Source organism: Phalangium opilio, unplaced genomic scaffold (genome assembly GCF_054372755.1).
Source record: "Phalangium opilio isolate 3A_F unplaced genomic scaffold, DU_Popi_V2 ptg000089l_1, whole genome shotgun sequence".
NCBI lineage: Eukaryota > Metazoa > Arthropoda > Arachnida > Opiliones > Phalangiidae > Phalangium > Phalangium opilio.
In genome coordinates, this window is record NW_028324194.1 from 6,773,474 (window position 1) to 6,797,857 (window position 24,384).

The 24,384-nt window shown below is 40.7% G+C and overlaps 1 protein-coding gene across 3 annotated transcripts; it reads left to right on the forward strand.

Moving 5' to 3' along the window:
* Positions 1-1,535: 1,535 nt before the first annotated feature.
* Positions 1,536-24,183, forward strand: LOC149647261 (uncharacterized). Of its 3 annotated transcripts, XM_089850141.1 has the most exons (10): positions 1,536-1,583; positions 1,663-1,944; positions 2,031-3,160; positions 16,986-17,133; positions 18,011-18,235; positions 18,314-18,375; positions 20,354-20,466; positions 21,347-21,450; positions 21,750-22,457; positions 23,811-24,183. In XM_089850141.1, the coding sequence occupies exons 3-10, from the start codon at positions 3,140-3,142 to the stop codon at positions 23,978-23,980; spliced, it is 1,551 nt and encodes a 516-aa protein (XP_089706267.1). In that variant the 5' UTR covers positions 1,536-1,583; positions 1,663-1,944; positions 2,031-3,139; the 3' UTR covers positions 23,981-24,183. The 3 variants fall into 3 exon arrangements, with proteins under 3 accessions (XP_089706267.1, XP_089706268.1, XP_089706269.1); XM_089850142.1 differs by lacking the exons at positions 1,536-1,583; positions 1,663-1,944; positions 2,031-3,160 and adding an exon at positions 16,626-16,821; XM_089850143.1 differs by lacking the exons at positions 1,536-1,583; positions 1,663-1,944; positions 2,031-3,160 and adding an exon at positions 16,629-16,722.
* The last annotated feature ends 201 nt before the right edge of the window (positions 24,184-24,384 follow it).

Sequence of the window (24,384 nt, forward strand, 5' to 3'; positions counted from 1 at the left end):
GGCGAAGCGATGAATTATTATTATTTTTTTTTAATTCACACCCCCCTATAAACATTGACGTCAGCTGCTGATGTAAAACGCGTCAAAGAGGAATTATTTCTTGGTTGTAAAGCGGTTCCTTACATCCATTTAATCTCTCTTGTGATTGGTTGTGAGCCGCCCAGCTCCGGGGTTTCCCTACTCAATAAAGGCACTGTAATTGGTCCGATTTTATCAACTGCCGGATAAGGCTGAATAACACAAAAATAGGAAAATTCCTTTACACTATTTTCCCGGAAAGAAGGAAAGACTTTCGTTTTGCTTTCCCCAGGGGGGTTGTGACGTCAATAACGACTTTATTTAAAAAAAAATTCAACGATCCGCTGAAACTTTAGAGACCCTTAAAAAACCCGTCATAGCGGATATACTTAAAGGGACATTATTGACAAAATTAAGTATTTTTTTTTTCTATTTCCTTTTGTTGAAATTTGCCGTCTTGAATTTTTCGGAATTTTTGAAGAGCTAATTATTGTATGAAACAATAATTAAAATGCATTTTAATTTTGGTAAACTGACCTACCGGCCAATCAGCGCCCGCGAAATATAAAAGGGAAGAGGTTTTCTCAGCTAGGCGGCCTAGGCCGGCCTCATTTATGCAGTCAGCAAGCATTAGGTTCGGAAATTGATATTCTAGTTTCTAACAGTCTGGGAAATAAAAACATTTTTTAAACTAGTAATTTGGGAGTCGGGACCATAGTGTCCGAAATGGGATTGGTCCGTTTCCCTGACTTTTCTTTACTCCAGCCGTCTTTTTTACCCCCCAAAATCCTAGGTGACCGTTATCCCGACTGTCCGTTACTACGACTGTCCTTTTCCCCGTCTGGTACGATACGGCCTCTGATTGGCTTAAGAGCTCTACGTGGAAACCCCCCCCCCCATTTGACTGGAGAATTTATTGGACATTGTCCACTGGCGTGTGCATAAATAGTGTCGCATCTTCATAGTCAAGCTATCAAAACTTCGGGAAAAATTATAGGTCAAAATGTCCAGTTACCCCCTTAGTTTTTTAAAAAAATTATGGGACATTTTAAAATTTTATTTGACAATGTCCAGTGCCCTGTGCTTATTTCTGCCCCTGGACAGGTCTACCCATTCCAAAGACATATAAGTAGACACTCTGATATACAACAACAACAACAACATAATACAACACGCCACATTTTAATATAATAAGATTAGGAGAGATTTGAGTTTAAGAGCAACGTTAAAGCATAAAGACAAGACCTGTCCGGAGGCCAGTTTATTTGGGGGGGGGGTCACTGGACACATGTCCTATAAATGATTTCTGACCCTGTCTATTCGGTGTTCTGTGCATAAATGAGCGCTAGATCGAGTGGGCTATGATCAAAGCTAGCTTATTTACAGCCCGAATATGAGAACAGTGAGCACAAAAATAGAGGAGAGTCGGAGAGACCAAATTCTCAGTCAGCCCCCCTTTCCAAAACGTTACCAGTGCCAGTGGCTCTCCAGGAGCGTGGCGCACATGCGCAATCGGCGCAATCGAGAGAAAAAAAAAATATATCGTGCGTGCTTATAGTGCCTCGGTAATTATCAAATTTATTTCTTGTTTTTAATCTACTGACCCTTTCCAGTGTTTTATTTTTAACTTCTCAATTTTCACAGAAAAATATGGTTATGATAAAGTATTGTTGTTACCGTGGCTGTCGCAATAATTCGAGGGATTTAGATCCCTCTGTTGTTCAAGGGGCAACTTTTTACCCTTTCCCAAAGCCCAAAACTAAACTAGAAAAATGTAAAAAGTGGTTAAGAGCTATAGGAAGAGAAGATTTAAATAATGTGGATCAGATAAAGGATCACCATTATGTATGCAATTACCATTTCGAGGATGGTCAGGGACCTACAGATAGAAACCCAGATCCGATTCCATATGGAGGGAGCGTTAATGTGAGTATTATCAAAAGCTCAAGTATAATCTATTAGCTTTGTTTTTGGTTATTAAAATAATTACATTGTCTATTATTATGTCAAAGGAGGCTAGAACAATTTCACGTGTCTTACTCGGTCACGAATCTGTACAAGATATGGATGTACAAGAAAACAATGAGGTTCACCAGGGTGAAGTTACAGAGCCTGATAATAATAAAACCAGCAATGTAAGGAACAGTGAATCGTCAACAAATATTACACACATTCAGCAGAAGCAAGGAAATTTGAATGATCTAATGTTAAAATTTTATAACCATCTTGACACGAAAATCAAATTAAATTTCCAATTAAACCTTTAAATTAATAACGAAGTGCCTTAAATTACCCCTATATAGATAATATTAGCCCTTTAAACTTAAACCTATCCCTTTAAAACAAATTGAAAAGAAATTCACGGTTTCCAAAAATAACTACAATGAAAGAGGAAATAGCCCATCAAAATAGACAGCGAACTTTCTAGAACTATCCTATACCACAGTATCCACAGTGCAAAATGAAACACCTAGCAACGAAAACTTTTTCCAAGAAACCAGAGAAATACTAGCTTATCTAGACCCCCAAGCAACAAGACCTTGAGTCACTATCCTGGTACCTGGCCCGAGAAACTTCTAGAACATTTTTTTTAACCCTTAAACTGACCAATCCGTATTTGGTCCCAAAACAAAAAGTTTTGCCCATTCGCTGTTAACATGAATACGCCCGGCTACGTCATAAATATGGTCCACTATTCGCCAAACCGAAGTCAATCAACAAACGTCATTATCCCAGAAATCCTTGCGAGAAACTAGAAGTTATATATACGAAGTCCCTCCTGTCCCATCGTCAGTCGATACCTGAAATGTCTAAACGAGACCCTGTCGGCTCACCCCCAAGAAATCTCTAAACGGACGGAGATTAATTTTTAAATAGAAACCTTTATTTTTATTCGATGTTTTTATTTTTATTCATTTGATACCTTTATTTTTCATCAAGTTGAATCGGAGAATATTTTAACCCCTAGAAGAAGAGAGCGCGCGAACCCTTAAATCGAGAAAGAAGAAAAAAAAACATAATTAACCCTTAAATCGCGTACTCAGAGAAAAAAAGATCCTGAAGAAAAACCCTTAAATCGAGAAAGAAGAAAAAAAAAAGATCCTGAACCCCTATAAAGAATATGGAAGAGGAGCTACTTGGCGTAAGAAATTAAAAAAATACTTGAAACTATTGATTAACTGGCTTGAAACTATTGTTAAAGAACCTGGATTATGGTTGACGGCTTGATTCATTTTAAAAAATCTTAACTTTCTATTTTTGAACATCATTTTTTTAGTGCATAATTGCACGCTTTTAACCTAACAAACCCCTAAATTTAATTTTTAAAATCTTAAAGGCTGTAGGAGGTAATCCTATTGAGGAGCCATTTCAAAGAGGTTATAAATTGCAAACCTCACTTAGATGTAAGTTTAATTGTCTTGTTTAATTTCTTTATTTTGACCCCTATAAAAGTGTGTGAACATTTATGAACAAGATTGAATATTATGTTGAATATTAAAAATTGGATTAGAATCTATTTTGACTCTCACTTGACATATCCCAACAAACGCGGTCACTTTTGATTCAGAAATTTTATAAGCCCCTCGTTTCCGCTAAAAAGGCCTTAACTCCCCACAACTGACTGCATTCTAACATCTAGTCTAGCGTTTGCGAGGATGAATCATAAGTGAAAATAGGTAGGTGTTTATCTTATACTTTAACCCCTCTAATAAGACGTCGAACACTCCACCTTACCCCCATAAATTCTTAAAGAGCATAAAGAAAAGGCTTATAATTTTTGCAATACCAAGTTCAAAATTCGGAAAAGCAACTAATGTGGGGTGTTGTCAAAAATTATGATTCTGATTCCCTGCTTTTCAATTAAAATAACGCCTGCATTATTTTACTGGTAATTGGGAGAGCTAGATGTTGTTCGTAATAAGACCAGGTTAGTACGACATTTGAACAAAACGAAAATTTTAGAAACTTTATTTGCGGTTAGGCAGGTCCTTCTCGCTACAAAACTTTTCTCGAACTGGTTATATTTTACAGAATTTCAGAAACCTTTTTGAACGTAAAAGAAAAAAGGGGTTGAACCAACCCCCACGACTCGAGCATTTCACCGCACCTTCTGGGGGGTTTTCTCCGGGTTATCACAGAGCTCTTATCAATGAAAATGCTCGCGTCGAGAAGGGATTATTTTGGGTGGCCAAAAAAGAAGTAAATTATCCAAGTAACAAAATAAAAGTGAATTAATTCTAAATTTGACATAAAGTTCCAACATCCTCCCCACCATGTACAATATAATGTTATTGTGCATCAACACCATCGGGGCATCTATATCAAATTTAGAAATTAAGCAAACAAAACCAAAAAAATTATTTCAATTCCAAAGGGGCCAAAAGGTTGACGGGTCTCTTTACAATGTTTCCATTTGTAAGTTTAATGTCACAAGATCTAATTTGTCCGTCTCTACCCTTGTAAACTTCTTGCACTCGCGCTAATTTCCACTTATGTCGAGGGGTGTCCGCGTCATTCAGAAGAACTACGTCGTCCTTCATGATTGGGTTGACAGATTCGCGGCTAGCTAATTTATGGGCGGATTGTAGCTCTAGGATGTACTCCTTTTTCCATCTATTCCAATATCTGGTCAAAACATTTTGTTGGTACGTTAGCCGTTGTCCAGCGCTCGCTCGATTTAATTGAGGTAGTTCCTCTGATTTCCTCCCCGTAGGAAGCGCAGTAAATTTTTCTCCGATTAGGAAATGAGCGGGAGTCAATGGTGAAGGGTCATTTGGAGCAGAATAGGTATAGGTCAGAGGGCGCGAGTTGATGACTGCTTCGGCTTGAGCTATGACAGAATATAGCTCCTCATAAGAAAGAAATGCTTTTCCCATGATTTTTTTCATCGATACCTTGACGGATCTCACGAGGCGCTCCCAAAATCCTCCCCACCATGGGCCGCGCTCCACAATGTATTTCCATTCAATTCTCATTTTCCCGAAATACTCTTTTGCTTCGTCCGATCGGGTGCTTCTCCACAACGCATTTAGCTCTTTTTCGGCACGTTTGAATGTCTTCGCGTTATCCGAATAAATTTTACGGGGAATTCCACGACGCGAAATAAAATTGGAGAAAGCCATAAGAAAGTAACGCGTTGTTAAAGTTGTAATCAACTCGAGATGGATCGCCCGAGTGGTGGCGCACGTAATTAAAGTTACGTAACATTTCTTTTTTCCCGATCCATCTTTTAAGAAAAGAGGTCCTGCAAAGTCTATACCGACTATTTCAAATGGTCTAGACGCTGTGATTCTATCCGTGGGAAGTGGCGCTGTTTTGGGAATGCTTGGTTTTGCGTTCCATTTCCGACAAAAGATACACCTGCTAACGCAATTCTTCGCTAATTGGCGACCTTTAAGAATCCAATAAGTGTCCCTAACTTGTACCAAGGTTGCGGGAGCTCCGCTGTGTTTAACTTGCTCATGCGCTCTTTGCATTTGCAGTTCCGAATATCGATGTTTATAAGGGAGTATTATTGGGTGCTTGGTTGCGTAACTAAATGATGACCTCTGTAATCGGCCTCCTAATCTCATTAGTCCGTTTTTGTCAAGTACAGGATCAACCTCGGCGATTTTGGAATTTCTTGAACGACCTGTCTTGGCTATTTCCTTCAATTCGCTGGAAAAGGACTCCCATTGTACCGTTTGATTCCAGTACAATTCTGCTTCTTCTAGTTCTCTAGCTGATAATGGTCCGGTTGCTTTGTCTTGCGGATTTCTTTTGTTGTAAAAGATTCTCTTTATCCACGCTGTGATTCGAATTACCTTCTCAAGGCTGCTATACTTGTTTAAAGCGAGGATGGCCTCTGGCTTCATATCTATTAGAGCGCTACGTAAACAGTTATTTGGGGTGTCCTCAGGTTCTATTGGTTCGTCAGCTATGACGTTTGCGACGAGATTGGGTTCGAGTTTCGGGAATTTGTCCTCTGTCAGTCGAAGCCATGGTGGTCCCTTCCACCATATATCCTTTGTCTTCAGTTCTTCTGAGGATAATCCTCGCGAAAGGTGGTCAGCTGGGTTGCTAGACCCCGGACAGTAATTCCAAGTATGAGGTTCAGTTTTCTCTTGAATCTCGCTTACTCTGTTTGCAACGAATTCTCTTTTATCGCGAGCGCTCCTCTTTATCCAGTGGTATGCCGTAGAGGAATCAGTCCAAAATACCATCTTGTTTGTCGAACTTTTGAAAATGTTGGCTAATCTTGTCCCTAGTCTCGCTCCAATAAGACACGCCAGTAGTTCCAACTTAGGGATAGTCATTTTCTTTATGGGAGCAACCCTTGCTCTAGCTGTTATGAATGATGTTTGTACTTCTCCGACATTGGTATGGAATCTGTAGTACGCTACTGCTCCGTAGGCGGCTTTACTTGAATCACAAAATATGTGTATTACACCCTGTCGCTTGTCATTTTCTGTCGATCCAAAGTAGTCTCTTTCTATGCGGATATCTGCTAAGGTTGGAATTTGGGAAATCCATTCTGTCCAGCTTTTCTCTAATTCTTCGGGTAATGCATCATCCCAATCTTTTCCACTTAGCCATAAGCTTTGGAGGAGAATTTTTACTGTTATAGTAAACGGTGTGAGAAATCCCAGTGGATCGAATATCCGTGCTGCCATCTTAAGAACGCTTCTTTTCGTCATGGGTAGGGAATTCGCTACCTGTTCTAGATCTTCTGTTTTAAACGAAAACTGGTCACTTTCAGGATTCCAAGCCAAACCCAAAACCTTGTTAACAGGTGACGGAAATACCGTTTCTTGGGAGGATTCTCCAATTTCTTGTAATTGTTTTCTTACAAAAGGTGAGCTTGATTGGAACTTGCGAAGCGTCATGTTCGCTTCCGCCATCACTTCTTTAGCTTGATTGACCAGTTTCATGGCGGAAAATTCGTCTTCGGCTCCCGACGTCAGGTCGTCGACAAACATATCTCCGATTAATTTTTGACAAGTCTCGGGATAAATGTCCATGTACTTCTTAACATGGTATCTTATCGTCGCAGCCAAAAGATAGGGGCTACTTGTCACCCCAAACAATACTCGGGTAAATCTCCATTCTTCTATCTCGATCGGTTTTACTGAGATAGGCTGCTTAATCCAAAGAAATCTGACGAAATCTCTTTCGTCAGGATTGATTGCAATTTGAAGAAACGCTTGCTGGATGTCAGCGGTGACGGCTATTTTATGCTTCCGGAAGTTGATTAAAACGTCGTAAAGGTCGGGGTTGATGTTCGGCCCCGCCTCTAGGCAGTCATTTAAAGACGACCCGTTTTTGGTTTTCGCAGAACCATCGAAAACTATTCTGACTTTCGTTGTTGTCTTGTCTTCCCGGATAACCGGGTGATGGGGCAAATAAAAGGCTTCATTAACTTCCCGCTCTTGCGTCACCTTTTCTATTATGCCCTTCTGAGCGTAGTCTCTGATGATGTCATCATATTCCTTGAATAGTTTCTCGTCCGATTCTAACCGTCGAAGTAATGAAGATAGTCTTCTAACCGACATGGAGTAATTGTTAGGTAAATTCTCTCTGTTCTCCTTCCAAGGGAGAGCTACTTCGTAGCGACCATCGACGGTGGCTATCCGTTCTTCAAAGGTTTTCTCAACTTCCGTCTTTCTATTTTCTTCAAGTTGGCTTTCTTTGGCTTCATTAATACCTATTGACTCTAGGTCCCAAAACTTCCTTAAATCGTCTCCAATGGTCTCAATTTCTTGGGTTGTCACCTTGTTTACCGTTATGGCGGCGCATTGTACTGCGAGGTGTGAACCTGGCTGGGACGAGGGCCCTTGAATTAGCCACCCAAAAATACTTTTTTGAGCTACTAAAGCTCCTTCTAGGCGGATAGTATCTGTCAGACTAACGGCGTTCCAATAGTAGTCCGCGCCCAGTAGAACTCCAAGTTCCAACTTGGTATTCGGCTCGTCCGTTGAGGGGCTGTCTCCCAAAACTAGTCCTAATTGCTCAATGTGTCTTCTAATTTCGCCATTAGGAGATTCTAATTGGATGCCGTTAATCTCTGGTATTTCCAAGGCCTTAACCGTTAAACTCTGATTATCGTGAACGCTTCGCAGTGTCACTTTAACTCTCTTGCAAGATATAATTGTGGGATTCTCTTGCATAAATGCGTGGACTAATATGTTTTCTTCGCCGTCCATTTCAAGGCCTAATTGTTGGGAAAGATCCCTTCTGATAAATGTTCTTTGACTTCCGTTGTCAAGTAAACATCGCAATGTCATGCTACCTTCAGTCCCTTTAATTTGAACGCGAGTTGTTTGTATATAAACCGTATTGGAGGGAGTCGTTGGGGCTAGGTTTATGGAAACTCCATTTTTTTCTTGGGTGTGGGGCACTCCCTCGTTGTTCTCGGTCTTTTCTTCACCCCCTTCCTTTCTTTCCCCCTTCCAACATAGTACGGTCAAGTGACGCTTTTCGCAAATTTCGCATACGGGCTTGGCTCTACAATCCCTCGCGTAGTGGGATGATTTTAGGCAGATATAACAGAGTCCCTTGGTTTGAATGATTTCCCTCTTTTTGGTTGCCCCCACGCAATAACAGCTCTCAGCCTTGTGGTTCGATCTTCTACAGAAAATACACCTTTGTTGTGCATTTGTAAATCTCTCGGTTGCAACGTTGAAATTCGCGGCTGACGACTGCGGGGGTCCCTTCCCCCTCGCATTATATTGTGAAAAGCGGAATTTTCCGTGCGATGTTTGCTCGCTCTTCGCGGTATCGCTGCCTTCGCTAGTGCTTCTCGAGTATACGCTCGCTCTTTCTCTTGTTAAGACTTCCGTTCCCACAAAGGTTAAAAGCTCCTCAACATTCCAACTTCTGTCATCTTCCCTTTTTCTACTAAATTCCAAGGTTATCTCCATTGGCAGTTTTTTCAGTATGACCGGGCAAAGGATCGTTCCATAGGAGTTAAAATCCTCACCCAAAGATTTAAGAGCTCCTACTTCAACTTCGCAGGAGTCATAAAATTTCCTTAATCCAACGATGTCGTTGGCCTTTGTTACAGGACTTAGTTCGAAAATATTAGCCATGTGAATGCTAACAATGTTGTCATCCCTTCCAAAACGATTCTTTAATAGGGTCTTTGCTTTTTCGTAATTGGCATCGAGTAAGGGTAAATTTTTGATGGAGCTTAAGGCTGTGCCTTTAACGTATTGTTTCAAATATACTAATTTCTCTGCTGGTCGCATTTGTGGGGCGTCGTCAATACAAATTTTAAATCTTGACCAAAAGTCGGTCCATTCGGAAGTTTCTCCGGAAAAAGTCATAGGCTCCAGTTGGGGTACCCTTATAGATAACTGCTGGGGTGGCGCCATTGGTACTGTGGCTGTCGCCGCGTTCAGTGCAACAGTGGGGGCCGTCCCTACATTTGTTGCTGATCCTTGGTTTAGTCCATTTATGGCTCTTTCTACTCTTCTTTTAGCCTTTAATATCTTCACGCGATATTCGTCGTACTTTATCATATCAGCATCTAGCTGAGCTGGGGTAGCTCCCACTTGCGCGAATTCAATATTTAATCTTTCTAAAACATTTTGCTTACTGTCCAAGTCCACCACGAAATCTTCCAAATCCTCGATATCAAACTGAGTTTGGTTTACGAGGTAGTCCTCTATTTGATTAGTTAGCATCGTAGTTAAACGTCTCATTGTTGTTTTCTGCTGATTCAAAGCATCAGCAGCCGCGTTCGGCTGTCCGGTTACCGCCGAGTCTGGCATTGTTTTTCGTAATCGTACCTTTAGGGTAGGTCCCGAATGTTCTTACACTTAACGTCCTTTAGGGTAGGTCCCGAATGTTCTTACACTTAACGTCCTTTAGGGTAAGTCCCGTATGTTTTACACTTAACGTCCTTTAGGGTAAGTCCCGAACGTACTTTATCGAGTGAATTGTTCCGACTTCGTAAACTTTAGGGAAGGTCCCGACTCTTCTATAACTGTCGCGTTAGGAAAGTTCCTGGCGTCCTTTAGGGTAAGTCCCGACTAATTTTGTTCAATTTGCGCGCACTAATTGGTCCCGGGTTTCGGCACCACTAAAATAACGCCTGCATTATTTTACTGGTAATTGGGAGAGCTAGATGTTGTTCGTAATAAGACCAGGTTAGTACGACATTTGAACAAAACGAAAATTTTAGAAACTTTATTTGCGGTTAGGCAGGTCCTTCTCGCTACAAAACTTTTCTCGAACTGGTTATATTTTACAGAATTTCAGAAACCTTTTTGAACGTAAAAGAAAAAAGGGGTTGAACCAACCCCCACGACTCGAGCATTTCACCGCACCTTCTGGGGGGGTTTTCTCCGGGTTAACACAGAGCTTTTATAAATGGAAATGCTCGAGTCGAGAAGGGATTATTTTGGGTGGCCAAAAAAGAAGTAAATTATCCAAGTAACAAAATAAAAGTGAATTAATTCTAAATTTGATATCAAGTTCCAACAATGCTAAGCTATGCTAAGCTATGCTAAGCTATGCTATGCTAAGCTAAGCTAAGCTAAGCTAAGCTAAGCTAAGCTAAGCTAAGCTAAGCTATGCTAAGCTATGCTAAGCTAAGCTAAGCTATGCTATGCTAAGCTATGCTAAGCTTTGCTATGCTAAGCTAAGCTATGCTATGCTAAGCTAAGCTATGCTAAGCTAAGCTAAGCTATGCTAAGCTATGCTAAGCTATGCTAAGCTAAGCTAAGCTAAGCTATGCTATGCTAAGCTAAGCTAAGCTATGCTATGCTAAGCTATGCTAAGCTAAGCTAAGCTATGCTAAGCTAAGCTAAGCTATGCTATGCTAAGCTATGCTAAGCTATGCTAAGCTATGCTAAGCTAAGCTAAGCTATGCTATGCTATGCTATGCTATGCTAAGCTATGCTACGCTAAGCTATGCTATGCTATGCTATGCTAAGCTAAGCTAAGCTATGCTAAGCTATGCTATGCTATGCTATGCTAAGCTAAGCTAAGCTAAGCTATGCTATGCTATGCTAAGCTAAGCTATGCTATGCTATGCTATAATAAGCTAAGCTATGCTATGCTATGCTAAGCTAAGCTATGCAAAGCTAAGCTAAGCTATGCTATGCTATGCTAAGCTAAGCTAAGCTATGCTATGCTATGCTAAGCTAAGCTAAGCTAAGCTAAGCTATGCTAAGCTATGCTAAGCTAAGCTAAGCTATGCTAAGCTAAGCTATGCTATGCTAAGCTAAGCTAAGCTATGCTATGCTATGCTAAGCTATGCTATGCTATGGTAAGCTATGCTAAGCTATGCTATGCTAAGCTAAGCTAAGCTATGCTATGCTATGCTATGCTAAGCTAAGCTAAGCTAAGCTAAGCTAAGCTATGCTATGCTATGCTATGATATGCTAAGCTAAGCTAAGCTAAGCTATGCTATGCTATGCTAAGTTAAGCTAAGCTAAGCTATGCTATGCTAAGTTAAGCTAAGCTATGCTATGCTATGCTATGCTAAGCTAAGCTAAGCTAAGCTAAGCTATGCTAAGCTATGCTAAGCTAAGCTAAGCTATGCTATGCTATGCTAAGCTAAGCTAAGCTAAGCTAAGCTAAGCTATGCTATGCTAAGCTAAGCTAAGCTAAGCTATGCTATGCTGTGCTAAGCTATGCTATGCTAAGCTATGCTATGCTATGCTATGCTATGCTAAGCTATGCTATGCTAAGCTATGCTATGCTATGCTATGCTATGCTATGCTAAGTTAAGCTAAGCTATGCTATGCTATGCTATGCTATGCTATGCTAAGCTAAGCTATGCTAAGCTATGCTATGCTAAGCTAAGCAATGCTATGCTATGCTAAGCTAAGCTAAGCTATGCTATGCTAAGCTATGCTAAGCTATGCTAAGCTAAGCTAAGCTATGCTATGCTATGCTATGCTATGCTAAGCTATGCTATGCTAAGCTATGCTATGCTATGCTATGCTAAGCTAAGCTATGCTATGCTATGCTATGCTATAATAAGCTAAGCTATGCTATGCTAAGCTAAGCTAAGCTATGCTATGCTATGCTAAGCTAAGCTAAGCTATGCTATGCTATGCTAAGCTAAGCTAAGCTAAGCTAAGCTAAGCTATGCTAAGCTGTGCTAAGCTATGCTAAGCTAAGCTAAGCTAAGCTTAGCTGTGCTAAGCTATGCTAAGCTAAGCTAAGCTATGCTATGCTAAGCTAAGCTAAGCTATGCTATGCTATGCTAAGCTAAGCTAAGCTAAGCTATGCTATGCTATGCTATGCTATGCTATGCTATGCTATGCTATGCTATGCTATGCTATGCTATGCTAAGCTAAGCTAAGCTAAGCTATGCTATGCTATGCTAACCTAAGCTAAGCTATGCTATGCTATGCTAAGCTAAGCTAAGCTAAGCTATGCTATGCTATGCTAAGCTATGCTAAGCTAAGCTAAGCTAAGCTATGCTATGCTATGCTAAGCTAAGCTAAGCTAAGCAATGCTATGCTATGCTAAGCTAAGCCACAGCCCATTCGATCACGCAAGTTGCACGCGCTATAGAAGCCCATCCAAAGAATTCAAAACCCATGTATTTTCGAGAATCGAGAGGGTGTAGTGGAAAAGCTGGTAAAAACATGAACGAGTCTCGATTTTTGAGACAAAAAGCACTGAAATGTTAGGGGGAATTGTCGAGTTGATGAACAAACTTTAATAGGAAAGTGAAAAATGTAAGCTCTAGCTTCCTGATATTTTTACTATTTCTAAATTAAAGTACACTAAAAATTTAGAAAGTATTTTGAAAGGCTTAGGACTGATAGTTATTTTTCTAAAAATTATCAAACTTTCAGTTCGTGGTTTTTTCAACTCTGGATGACTTCTAGCCATTTAAAACGCGCTGGGCAAATTATTCAAGTAAATAATTTTTCCCCCAATACTTGTAGCAAAAGCGCATAGATAACCAGAAAGTGAAGAACGAGAAGCCTAAACCGCAACGTGAAAAATGAGTTCCCCCCATAGTCCGTTCAAGATTTCCGTCCCCCTTACAGAGCGACGGGAAGAGTTGGTCTTATGCCGCGGCGGAGAGTTACTTTCGCGTAGTTTTACACAAGGTACATGCGTAAGTTGGCTCGAAAATATAGTTCACTTATTTCTTTATTTTCATGTCGTCTGCTATAGTTTTATTCCAAGGCTTAATATAATCTAGTCATTTAGGTAGTCGGGATTCAGCACATTTGTCAAAATGTCAGATTTGAATTTAGCAAACATTTTAGAAAGCTACGAAAAGGATGACTTTTTCCTGATCGATAAAGACGGAAAACTTAAAGGTGCAATAGAATGCATGAAAAACAATATCAAAATTCAACTTAACGACACTTGAAAATTCCACGACGATTGAACCGAAAGAGCGCTAAAGAACAACCGTTAAGGCTAGTTAAGCAGCCGATTTCTCAATAGCATTCCCCACTATCCCCAGGAGTCGCTACCATCGCGAACTACTTTCCGCTTGTCACGTGACATTAACGATGACCTAATATATCTCTGATTCGATTGGTAGTTGAAAACGAGGCTCACCAACCACCCATTTGTGTCCCCCCTTGCTTCTCATTTTACACGAATACCGTTGCTAAAGGCTGGAAAGGTTTAATGTTCTTCACTTTCTGATCTATGCGCTTTTGCTTGTAGTACTTGGTTTTCACATATTTGCCAATTAGCTTTAACGACTAGTTAATTGTAATAATAAATAAAATATAAGCCCTTAAATACAGTATTTTGATGAAGAACATTATCAGCGGGATTGTTTGGGCCTAGTGTTTATTTTTTAACTCAAAAACTATTCACGCTTGAAATTTCAAAATTTGTAGGACTTTAGAAAACGTTACTACGCACCTCTCCTTAAAATTTCACGACATTTGATCCACAAAAAGCGAAATTACGCCCATTTTACCCCAAAAACGGCATTTTCCCATAGACATAATGCTAATTCTTAGACTGCTTTGACGAACGTTTTCGGTTCGGCCTAGTGTTTATTTTTTAACTGAAAAACTATTCACTCTTGAAACTTCAAAATTTGTAGGACTTTAGAAAACGTTACTACGCGCCTCTTCTTAAAATTTCACGACATTTGATCCACAAAAAGCGAAATTACACCCATTTTACTTCAAAAAAAGGCATTTTCCCCATAGACATAATGCTAATTCTTAGACTCGTTTGACCAAGGAGTACTAATCGGTCATATTCTTGACTTTTGCCTGTTTGAAGGGGCTTCTATAGCGTGTGCAACTTGCGTGATCGAGTGGGCTGTGGCTAAGCTAAGCTAAGCTATGCTATGCTAAGCTAAGCTATGCTAAGCTAAGCTAAGCTATGCTAAGCTAAGCTAAGCTATGCTAAGCTATGCTAAGCTAAGCTAAGCTATGCTATGCTATGCTAAGCTAAGCTATGCTAAGCTAAGCTATGCTATGCTAAGCTATGCTATGCTATGCTATGCTATGCTATGCTATGCTATGCTAAGCTATGCTAAGCTAAGCTATGCTAAGCTATGCTATGCTATGCTAAGCTATGCTATGCTATGCTATGCTAAGCTAAGCTATGCTAAGTTATGCTATGCTATGCTAAGCTAAGCTAAGCTAAGCTAAGCTATGCTAAGCTAAGCTATGCTAAGCTAAGCTATGCTAAGCTAAGCTATGCTATGCTAAGCTAAGCTATGCTAAGCTAAGCTATGCTATGCTAAGCTAAGCTAAGTGGTTTAGAGTGGTTTAGAGTTGCTTAGAGTGGTTTAGAGTGGTTTAGAGTGGCTTAGAGTGGCTAGAGTGGCTTAGAGTGGTTTAGAGTGGTTTAGAGTGGCTTAGAGTGGCTAGAGTGGTTTAGAGTGGTTTAGAGTGGTTTAGAGTGGCTAGAGTGGCTTAGAGTGGTTTAGAGTGGTTTAGAGTGGTTTAGAGTGGCTTAGAGTGGTTTAGAGTGGTTTAGAGTGGCTTAGAGTGGTTTAGAGTGGCTTAGAGTGGTTTAGAGTTGTTTAGAGTGGTTTAGAGTGGCTTAGAGTGGTTTAGAGTGGTTTAGAGTGGCTTAGAGTGGCTTAGAGTGGCTAGAGTGGCTAGAGTGGTTTAGAGTGGTTTAGAGTGGTTTAGAGTGGCTTAGGGTGGCTAGAGTGGTTTAGAGTGGTTTAGAGTCACTTAGAGTGGCTAGAGTGGTTTAGAGTGGTTTAGAGTGGTTTAGAGCGGCTTAGAGTGGTTTAGAGTGGTTTAGATTGGCTTAGAGTGGCTAGGGTGGTTTAGAGTGGTTTAGAGTGGCTTAGAGTGGCTAGAGTGGTTTAGAGTGGCTAGAATGGTTTAGAGTGGCTTAGATTGGCTAGAGTGGTATAGAGTAGTTTAGAGTGGTTAGAGTGGCTAGAGTGGTTTAGAGTGGCTTAGAGTGGCTAGAGTGGTTTAGAGTGGCTTAGAGTTGCTTAGAGTGGTTTAGAGTGGCTTAGAGTGGTTTAGAGAGGTTTATAGTGGTTTAGAGTGGCTAGGTTGGTTTAGAGTGGTTTAGATTGGCTTAGAGTGGCTAGGGTGGTTTAGAGTGGTTTAGAGTGGCTAGAGTGGTTTAGAGTGGCTTAGAGTGGCTAGAGTGGTTTTGAGTGGTTTAGAGTGGCTTTGAGTGGCGAGAGTGGTTTAGAGTGGTTTAGAGTGGCTTAGAGTGGTTTTGAGTGGTTTTGAGTGGTTTAGAGTGGCTTAGAGTGGCTAGAGTGGTTTTGAGTGGTTTAGAGTGGCTTAGAGTGGCTAGAGTGGTTTAGAGTGGCTTAGAGTGGCTAGAGTGGTTTTGAGTGGTTTAGAGTGGTTTAGAGTGGTTTAGAGTGGTTTAGATTGGCTTAGAGTGACTAGGGTGGTTTAGAGTGGTTTAGAGTGGCTTAGAGTGGTTTAGAGTGGTTTAGAGTGGCTAGAGTGGTTTAGAGTGGTTTTGAGTGGTTTAGAGTGGCTTTGTGTGGCGAGAGTGGTTTAGAGTGGCTTAGAGTGGTTTAGAGTGGTTTAGAGTGGCTTAGAGTGGCTAAGTATACATATTTTATTCCTGTTCGTTATTATGCCATGTTCCCATTATACTTTATTCCACCATCCCTTGTTAAACATTATGCATGTCAAAAATCTCTGTTAAAAAACTTAATGTTAATAAAATTTAATTGTGAAATGGTAATATTAATTCGAAATGGAAATTTGAAATTAATGTTGTAATTAACTTAATAGATTTCCTTGAAAAAACCATGAGTTTCATCGAGTTTTCTTGTTTTATACTTTTTATGCAAAATAAATTTGGTTTGAAACCTGTGAAACCCTTGATATTATGTTATAAAATTAATCGCTAAATTATGAGCGTAAATAACTTAATAGGTTTCCTTGAAAAAAACCATGAGTTTCATCGAGTTTTCGGTAAATTTATGCAAATTAGTATTCTTGTAGCAAACTTTTGAAATTAGCGGCCTAATGCATGGGGAAGTTTGCTGGTTAATTTTATGTAAACTAGTATATTGGCTGCAAACTATTGAAAATACTGGCCTTATGCAAGATAAAGTTTGTAGAATTTATGCAAATTAGTATTTTGGAAGCAAACTTTTGAAAATGGCGGCCTTATGCAAAAAAATTGGTTTGCTGTAAACTTATGCAAATTAGTAGCGTCCAGAAAAAAAACCCTCAGTATCTGTAGTCTGCTTGTTCTTCTTCTCAAGTTCCAAATTCGGATTTCGGATTCGGGTCTTCTTCGGTCCATTGAAATGCGATTCACTGAAATGTAATTATAAATCTAAGATAGTTTTGAAAAAGTCGTATAGAAATAAACTTTATAGAAGATATTTAATCGTTAAATTAATTTTCGGCAACAATTGTAAAGGTAATTTTGATCTCTGCCTTCTTTAATTGTAGACTTGGCATTATGGTAAAGGCAGATCACTACCTTTGACTGTATTAGTTTCTAATAATTACGCGTATTTTGAAGTTGACCAATATATTATTGGTTAAACTGTTAGTTATAAAATTGTTTCCATTCTATTCTAGTTAAAAAAGACGCCCAGCATGGCTTCAAATTCACGCTGGAACAATTCAAATCTTGCCCACGTCAACTCGACACCACCTTCAACTTCCGGAAGGAAATCTAGTTCCAAACTTTCCCGAATTACTGCAAAATCTACTCAGCAAAACAGTGGTAAGTCTTGTATATTTCTTTTGGTCTATGAAACCATGCTACGCTAAATATTGGCCAAGAAGTGATTCATGCCTGTGCGTTGTAGCCATTTTCCATTCTCTAAAGTGACATTTTAGTTTGCCATTGTTTCCCGCTAGAGGGGGGTGCGGCGCTGTTTATCCCAAAATTCCGCGAAATTACGTCATTTTAATTTTTAAGAGCTATTGTGCAATGATAAAGCATATGGGAAAGGATGGCCGTTTTCGAAATACATAAGGAAAAAATAAATATTATCTCTTATTATAAAATAATTAGCATTTAAGTAGTCTTAGAAATGAGGGCTACTGCGCCATCCGCCATTGCTTTAGTGGCGTCTGCTACCCCGAACCTCTAACTCCTAAAGGGATTGGTTTATTTCTCACAAGCTGAGAGAGGTAAGGGGAAGGTAGGGCATAGCCCACTCGATCACGCGCGTAACGGGTTCGGATTAGCAGACGCTACTAAAGCAATGGCGGTTGGCGCAGTAGTCCTTGATTATTTTTAAGACTAATTAAATGGTAATTATTTAGTAATAAGAGATCATTTAGTTTTATTTAATATTTAATTCCTTTTATATTTAGAAAACGGGCGTTCTTTTAAGGTATTCCCGTCCATCTTCGTTTACTAGTCTTAGGAGATAGGGGGCGTGGTTCTTTCAGGGCAGCGCCTCTATAGCGCCACACCGCGACCAATATTGAAACTTTTTCAGCTCAAACCATAGCCATAACAATAAGGTTTATGAGTCGAAAACTTTCGGGACTCTCCCGCTAGGGGCGCTGCTGACAGGCGATGCCATTTGAAGAACCCGGGGGTTTTTAGCTTATAATTTTTCCAGTCCATCTATGTTTATTGGTCTTAGGTTACTCTCTATTGAAACGAGGAGTTTTTATCTCCCTAGAAGACGTCACCAGTCCCCTTGGCGCTTTTGCAAGCACCTCGAAGCAAGATGTAAACCCTTCTTCGTCTCAAGCCGGAGATAGTCCGCAATCTCCGACAAACCCTGTTCATGATTGGTTCCTATCTCAAGATCCCTCCCGAGAAATATTTTGGGACTACAGGCCATTGTCGCCATTAACTCAATCGGGTAATCCAATCAAGCACCCCCCCAAAAAAGAGAGATAATTTGCCTAATTAATACTTCTTTCAAAAATTTATCACGTAGCTGGTAACGGAGGTGGGGATCTGATGACAAATTTATGTAAAACTTGGAAAAACCGGCCACAGGTAACGTAGTATATTAGATGTCTATGGCGCGATTGCTGTATGCGTACGTGTTTTACTTTGGGGAAAAATTAGTGTGGGCAAATGTGGATGAGAAGGAAAGTATGACAATGGCCATAGAGCCTGTGTTAAAAAACGCGGACATCAAACTCAAAGTTTCGCCAATAACTATTTAGTCTACTAGTGACTGATGGACTTGCAAACTCGCGACTGAATAAAAGTAGTTCAGACATTTATGCTCCTTGGTTTAACCATAGCCCACTCGATCACGCGCATCACGATGCAAGCTGCTCGCGCCGACCGAGATTTGTTTTAAACGTATCTGCTCTTCTATTGCTTCGATAACTTTACTTAAATCTATATTATACCTTCAAATACCTTTTAAAACATTACCAGCTACCCTGTCCTGACTACAAACACAAATCGAGGAAGTTCTAGCATACACAATAGCAGACGACAGTAACCGCGTAACCGCGAATTAACACAAGACCTATTTTAAGGGAGTGAACAGGCCCAGTATAGCTACGCCACTAAAACGGTCAACTACGGCGAAACTCTGATGACTCGCGACTTTTGGCCATTTTCATACTTTTCCTCTCATCCACTTTTGGCCATTTTCATACTTTTCCTCTCATCCACTTTTGATGACACTAATTATCGAGGGGTGGAGTTAACTGAAGGCTAGTTTTAGCTCCGCCTTGTAGACGAATTCTGATTGGTTTCTGCCTTTGGCAAGGTAAAATTGGTGTATTAGGGGCGCGCCACAGGAGCCGACATTTGTTTTAAGGATTCTTTTGAAGGCATTTTAAAATAAAAAATGCTAATTTGCCGTAGACAATGTTCCATTCCATCTTAGTGATAAGGAGCGGAGATTGTAGATTTGTGAATTACGTTCCTGATATGACAAAGGCTTAGTGATAAGGAGCGGGTATTGCAGATTTGTGAATTACGTTCCTGATATGACAAAGGCTTAGTGATAAGGAGCGGAGGTTGCAGATTTGTGAATTATGTTCCTGATATGACAAAGGGTTAAGGATTGAAGTTAAATTCTGGGGTAGCAAACTCTATTGCACTAACACGAGAGCTAATTCCTTTGTGTGAACGTCGCCCCTAGTTTTAGGATGCGCGTAAGCTTTGGGTGCCACCTGGTTACAGCAACAAGAACTTACGCGTGACTTTGCTACGTTAAAAAGAAAATATCTCCACCAAGAGGTGGCTGCAATGGTTGATGCCCCTCCATAAATGCATTCTGGCCCGGGATATTTATAGAGCCAAAGATGTACTCGACCTAAAGTTCAGAGGTCCCTCACCAGATGACACTTGCTATATTTAAAAACTAGCTGTTACCCGCGGCGTCGCTCGCGTGTAATAAGAACTTCCACACGAATTGATATAAAGAATAGGTATATTTTACTGAGTCGACTAATATTTTTGTAGCACCCTAGGAGCGAAGGCACTCGGCGTTGCCCGTCAGCCCCTAGGGATGCATTTTTACTACTTTTCACGCGGACATTATTCCATAAAGAAGGGTTTTAAGTTTTTGGCCGCCATGTAAAAAGATGACAACAAATCGAACCCAAAAGACCATTCAGCCCGTCTATAGGTTAAAGGAAACCAGTGTACTAAATATTTGTGAAATCGGTTGAAATGCGCGGACTTTGTTGCGTAGAGAAGAATTTTTACATTTCTGGGCGCCATTTTTTAAGATGGCGGCGGATTGGGGGGGGGAATCTTTCTTAGTACGCGCCTACTACTTATGAGTAATGTTCCTGCAAATTTTCAGCCTTCTAGGGCAAGCGGTTTGGGCTGGGCCTTGATTATCAGTCAGTCTATCAGTCAGTCAGGACTTTGATTTATATAGATATAGATGTGTGTTTCCAGGCCTCGTAAAAATTATATTGAATTTAATTTGGTCCATGTGTTATACAGCAATTTAGCCATTGTTAGTTAGATATTTTGAAACAATTGATTCTTGTTTAAGAATTCATCGCCACTTGGTCCAGACTCCCTTCTTAAGCAATGGACAAAGCCTCAAGGAACCCCCGTTAAAGGTACACAAAGACTCAGGCCACGTAGAGCGAAAGCTGCAGAAACGTGAGTGAACCAACCAGTCAATATACAGCGTGTTCCATAGAAGGGGTTGTAGGACCAATGTCCAGTGGGCTCTATCATCGATTTTCAGTTAGAATAGGGACTTGGCAGTACTACGTCATGCAACGCCAGGCTACCTTCCACTAGTGTTAAAAAAAAACATACCAGGAGGAGGGGCTTATATAGCTTTCATTCTGTTAAAAAAAAAAACATACCATAATGGCGCTGGGGGCGGAGTTAAGCCCGAATTGCCAAGTCCCTATAACCCTTTAATTTAATTAAAGGGCTCCTTCGGACCCTTAGACACATGGCCCCGCGGATTTCCATCCCCTCTTCATAGACGATCTTCCTCAACACTTTGCCCCACCGATTTCCGACCCCTAAGTAGTTCCCTCCTTGTTAAAGGGCTCCTTTGGACCCTTAGACACATGGCCCCGTGGATTTCCGAGCCCCCTACCTAACCAGAGGGAGGGAGTGAAAGAAGGGGGATATTAACAAGGAGGGAACTACTTAGGGGTCGGAAATCGGTGGGGCAAAGTGTTGAGGAAGATCGTCTATGAAGAGGGGATGGAAATACGCGGGGCCATGTGTCTAAGGGTCCGAAGGAGCCCTTTAATATTCCCCTTCTTTCACTCCCTCCCTCTGGTTAGGTAGGGGGGGCTCGGAAATCCGCGGGGCCATGTGTCTAAGGGTCCGAAGGAGCCCTTTAAGGGATCATCCTGATTGCAAAATGTTATTAAAGGTTTTTAACTGAAAATTGCTTAGAGAACAAAGTGTACTCGGTTCCTACCACTCTTTAGGGAACACTGTGTATCTTAAGGGTGTAGGAAACTTGGCTCGAAGGTGGATTTATGGGTCAATTTCTTCTTCATTATGTAATTAGCGCGAAACCCAAAGATCCCCATGAAGTTGCTGATAGGTTAACGAAGGAGTTGCAAAAGTTTAATGAAATGATTCTAAAGAGCAATTCACGACTCAAAGATACTGGTAAGCAAAGATTGCGACTACTCTTAAGACTTTCGAAGTTAAGCAAGTAGTCCACTAAGCCTTGTGAAACCGTATCTTTAACGTAACGTCACGTATCCAAATACGAACAGAACGCCATCTGATAACGCTTCTTAAACGATGCTTTCGGACTTAGGTAATGGGCGCCCTCTTTCCGATGATTTACGAACTTAAAACGGTAACGATACGGTTTCCCAAGGCTTAGTGGAATACTTGCTTTAGACGCAAGGGATTTTCAAAACACCTCATAGCAATTAGGGACTGTGTTATCTCCCTGACAGAGGACGCCGAAGACGTTTCCGCTTCTCGCGTTAAAGCCGAAGCCGAAGACGTTTCCACTTCTTGTCCTAAAGCCGAAGCCGAAGACATCGCTTCGAAGCAGCAAACTCCGAAGAGACAAAATTTAGTTATAGTTAAAGACGCGCGAGCTCTTAGCACCGGTAAAAACAAACTACTCGATGATTCCGTAGACATTTTTGGTGATAAAATTCTAGCACCGAACAGTTGCGAAACAAATTCCGACGAAGATTTATGGGGTGATGACGCGGACGATAGTTTCATTCAAAAACTCTCGCAAGCCGAATTCGATCGGGCCTTTTACGAACAACCAACTCAGGTTATTCCAAGTACCTTATCTAGTGACGAATGTGACATGGAGTTAGCGGAACCGCCCAAAAATGTGCCATCACAGTCACACAACCGTGAAATTATAACCCTTGACGAAACTAATTTCGCACCCAAGCCAAAGAACGTTAGTCCGAACACGATTGTGCCAAACTCTGGCAGTGGGAATAAACCAATATTAGACCACGTGATAAAAGAGCCCGTTTTAGTGGTTCTCAGTGATGGTGATGAGGACGAATTTGCAGACATTTTTAACGACGATGATTTTTGTCTTTCGCAAGAAATTATTTCCTTAATTGATCAAAAAACTTGTAACGGGACTCCGGTACAACCAACTCGAGAACCTCCAGCCGCGCCACAACCTAGTAAGTGTAGTTTTGATATTATTTAGTCATGGGTCCGTTTTTTAATTAAACCATAAGATTATAACAGGGTTCGTGCAGAACCTGGATAAGTCAGGGATTTGGAAAATGGGGTGAAAGGTCAGGGATAGGTCAGGGATTTCGTTTGGTATATCAAATCATGATTGCTTCGAGCAATGCTAAATATGGGCTGCAGGGGTCACCATAAAGTGGACTCTGCGGGTAAACACGTACTTAAAATGGTCCCAGGGACATGGGCAAAATTGGCTCAGGGATAAGCTGGAGAAGTCAGGGATTTTGGGATTTAAGGTTTCTTCCTAAAAAGTCAGGGATTTTGTTTGGTATATCAAACCATGATTCCTTTGAGCAATGATAAATATGGGCTGCAAGTGTCATTATGAAGTGGACTCTGCGGGTAAACACGTACTTAAAATGGTCCCAGGGATATTGGTGTCAAAATTTGGTCAGGGATAAGCTGGAGAAGTCAGGGATTTTCAATATAAAAATTTAGTCCATACCCTGTATAAGATGTTCCATAAATATGACACTACTTGCTAGAGACTTAAAGGGACTATAAAGAAGGCATCAGCGGGTGGGTAAAAAATATTTGAAATGCGTCATAGCTAAGACCATTAAACACAGTGTTTAATGGTCTTAGGTCATAGGCACGTGACTGTGGAAAGGCGTGGTTCAAAGAAACGTAGACGTAGTTCGTTTAATTTCGAAAACTACCACCTCCGAAAATTGGCGCTGCAATCTCGCGAAAAACAAGGACAAGGCGTCCAGTTTCACTCCATGTGAAGTCTTTGCATCTTGGCGTCACGTGGTGCCTGTGAAGTCTTTGCATCTTGGCGTCACGTGGTGCCTGTAACGTATTTGCATCTTGGCGTCACATGGTGCCTGTGACGTATTTGCGTCTTGGCGTCACGTGGTGCCCGTGACGTATTTGCATCTTGGCGTCACGTGGTGCCTGTGACGTATTTCAAACCCACGTTTTTACCCACCCGACGATGCCTTCTTTACAGTCCCTTTAACAGCTCGAGCTAGTTCGAGGGAGAACGACGGAAGCGATAATTGAAGTCCTACACTCGGTGGTGGTTAATTTTGTAGGATCAGGTTCCATCTAGGTCCTATTTAGTCTGCATTACTAAGCCTTTGACAGCAGCGCCTTATCAGGCGTATATCACTTTACCCTGAATCTATGACTCACTTCATGACAAGCTCCAGTTTCTAAGTTACCAGTGCGACAAACTTACGCTAGAACATATCTTATGAACTTATGGTTCTAGGCTAGTTTTGATTGAATTGGTGAACAGCGACTAAATTAGATCATAATTTGTTGTTAATTAATGTCAGGCGAACCGTCACTCAGTCAGAAACGTAAGGCTACAGCCGCTGAAATTGCGAGGAAGCGTGAAGAAGCTTTGAAACTGCGGCAGTCCAAGATGAAGAAGTCGACTTCCTTCGCATGCTCTAATATTAAAAAACCTTTCATTAGGACATTTTCCGAGAACCCGAGAAGATGAAACTTTTTGACTTTAATTTAAATCGTAGTAAAGTGGGCTGTGAAATTGAAATGCTGCTTGTATTCGCGCAGTAATTCCTATAACATATTGCTTATCCTAATTCACAATGTAATAAATAATATTTTAGAATTCTATTTCTCTACTTTTTTGTAAAAGTCATTTTTTTATGAAATAAATTACTTGCAAATTAATTAACAAAGATATCATCACTGTCTTATTTTTATTGCATACATATATTTAGTCCCGTAAGTTAGGCAATGAAATCCTTTGGCGCCCCTTATAGTCTGCTACCACGATCTTTCTCGTGACGTCACACCACGGAGCTGTATTGTAGAAGGAGTAGAGACTCGTAGCTTCCCCTCTATTAAAAAAAAGCAAGACCTTATTTGTCCATAAAAAGGGGG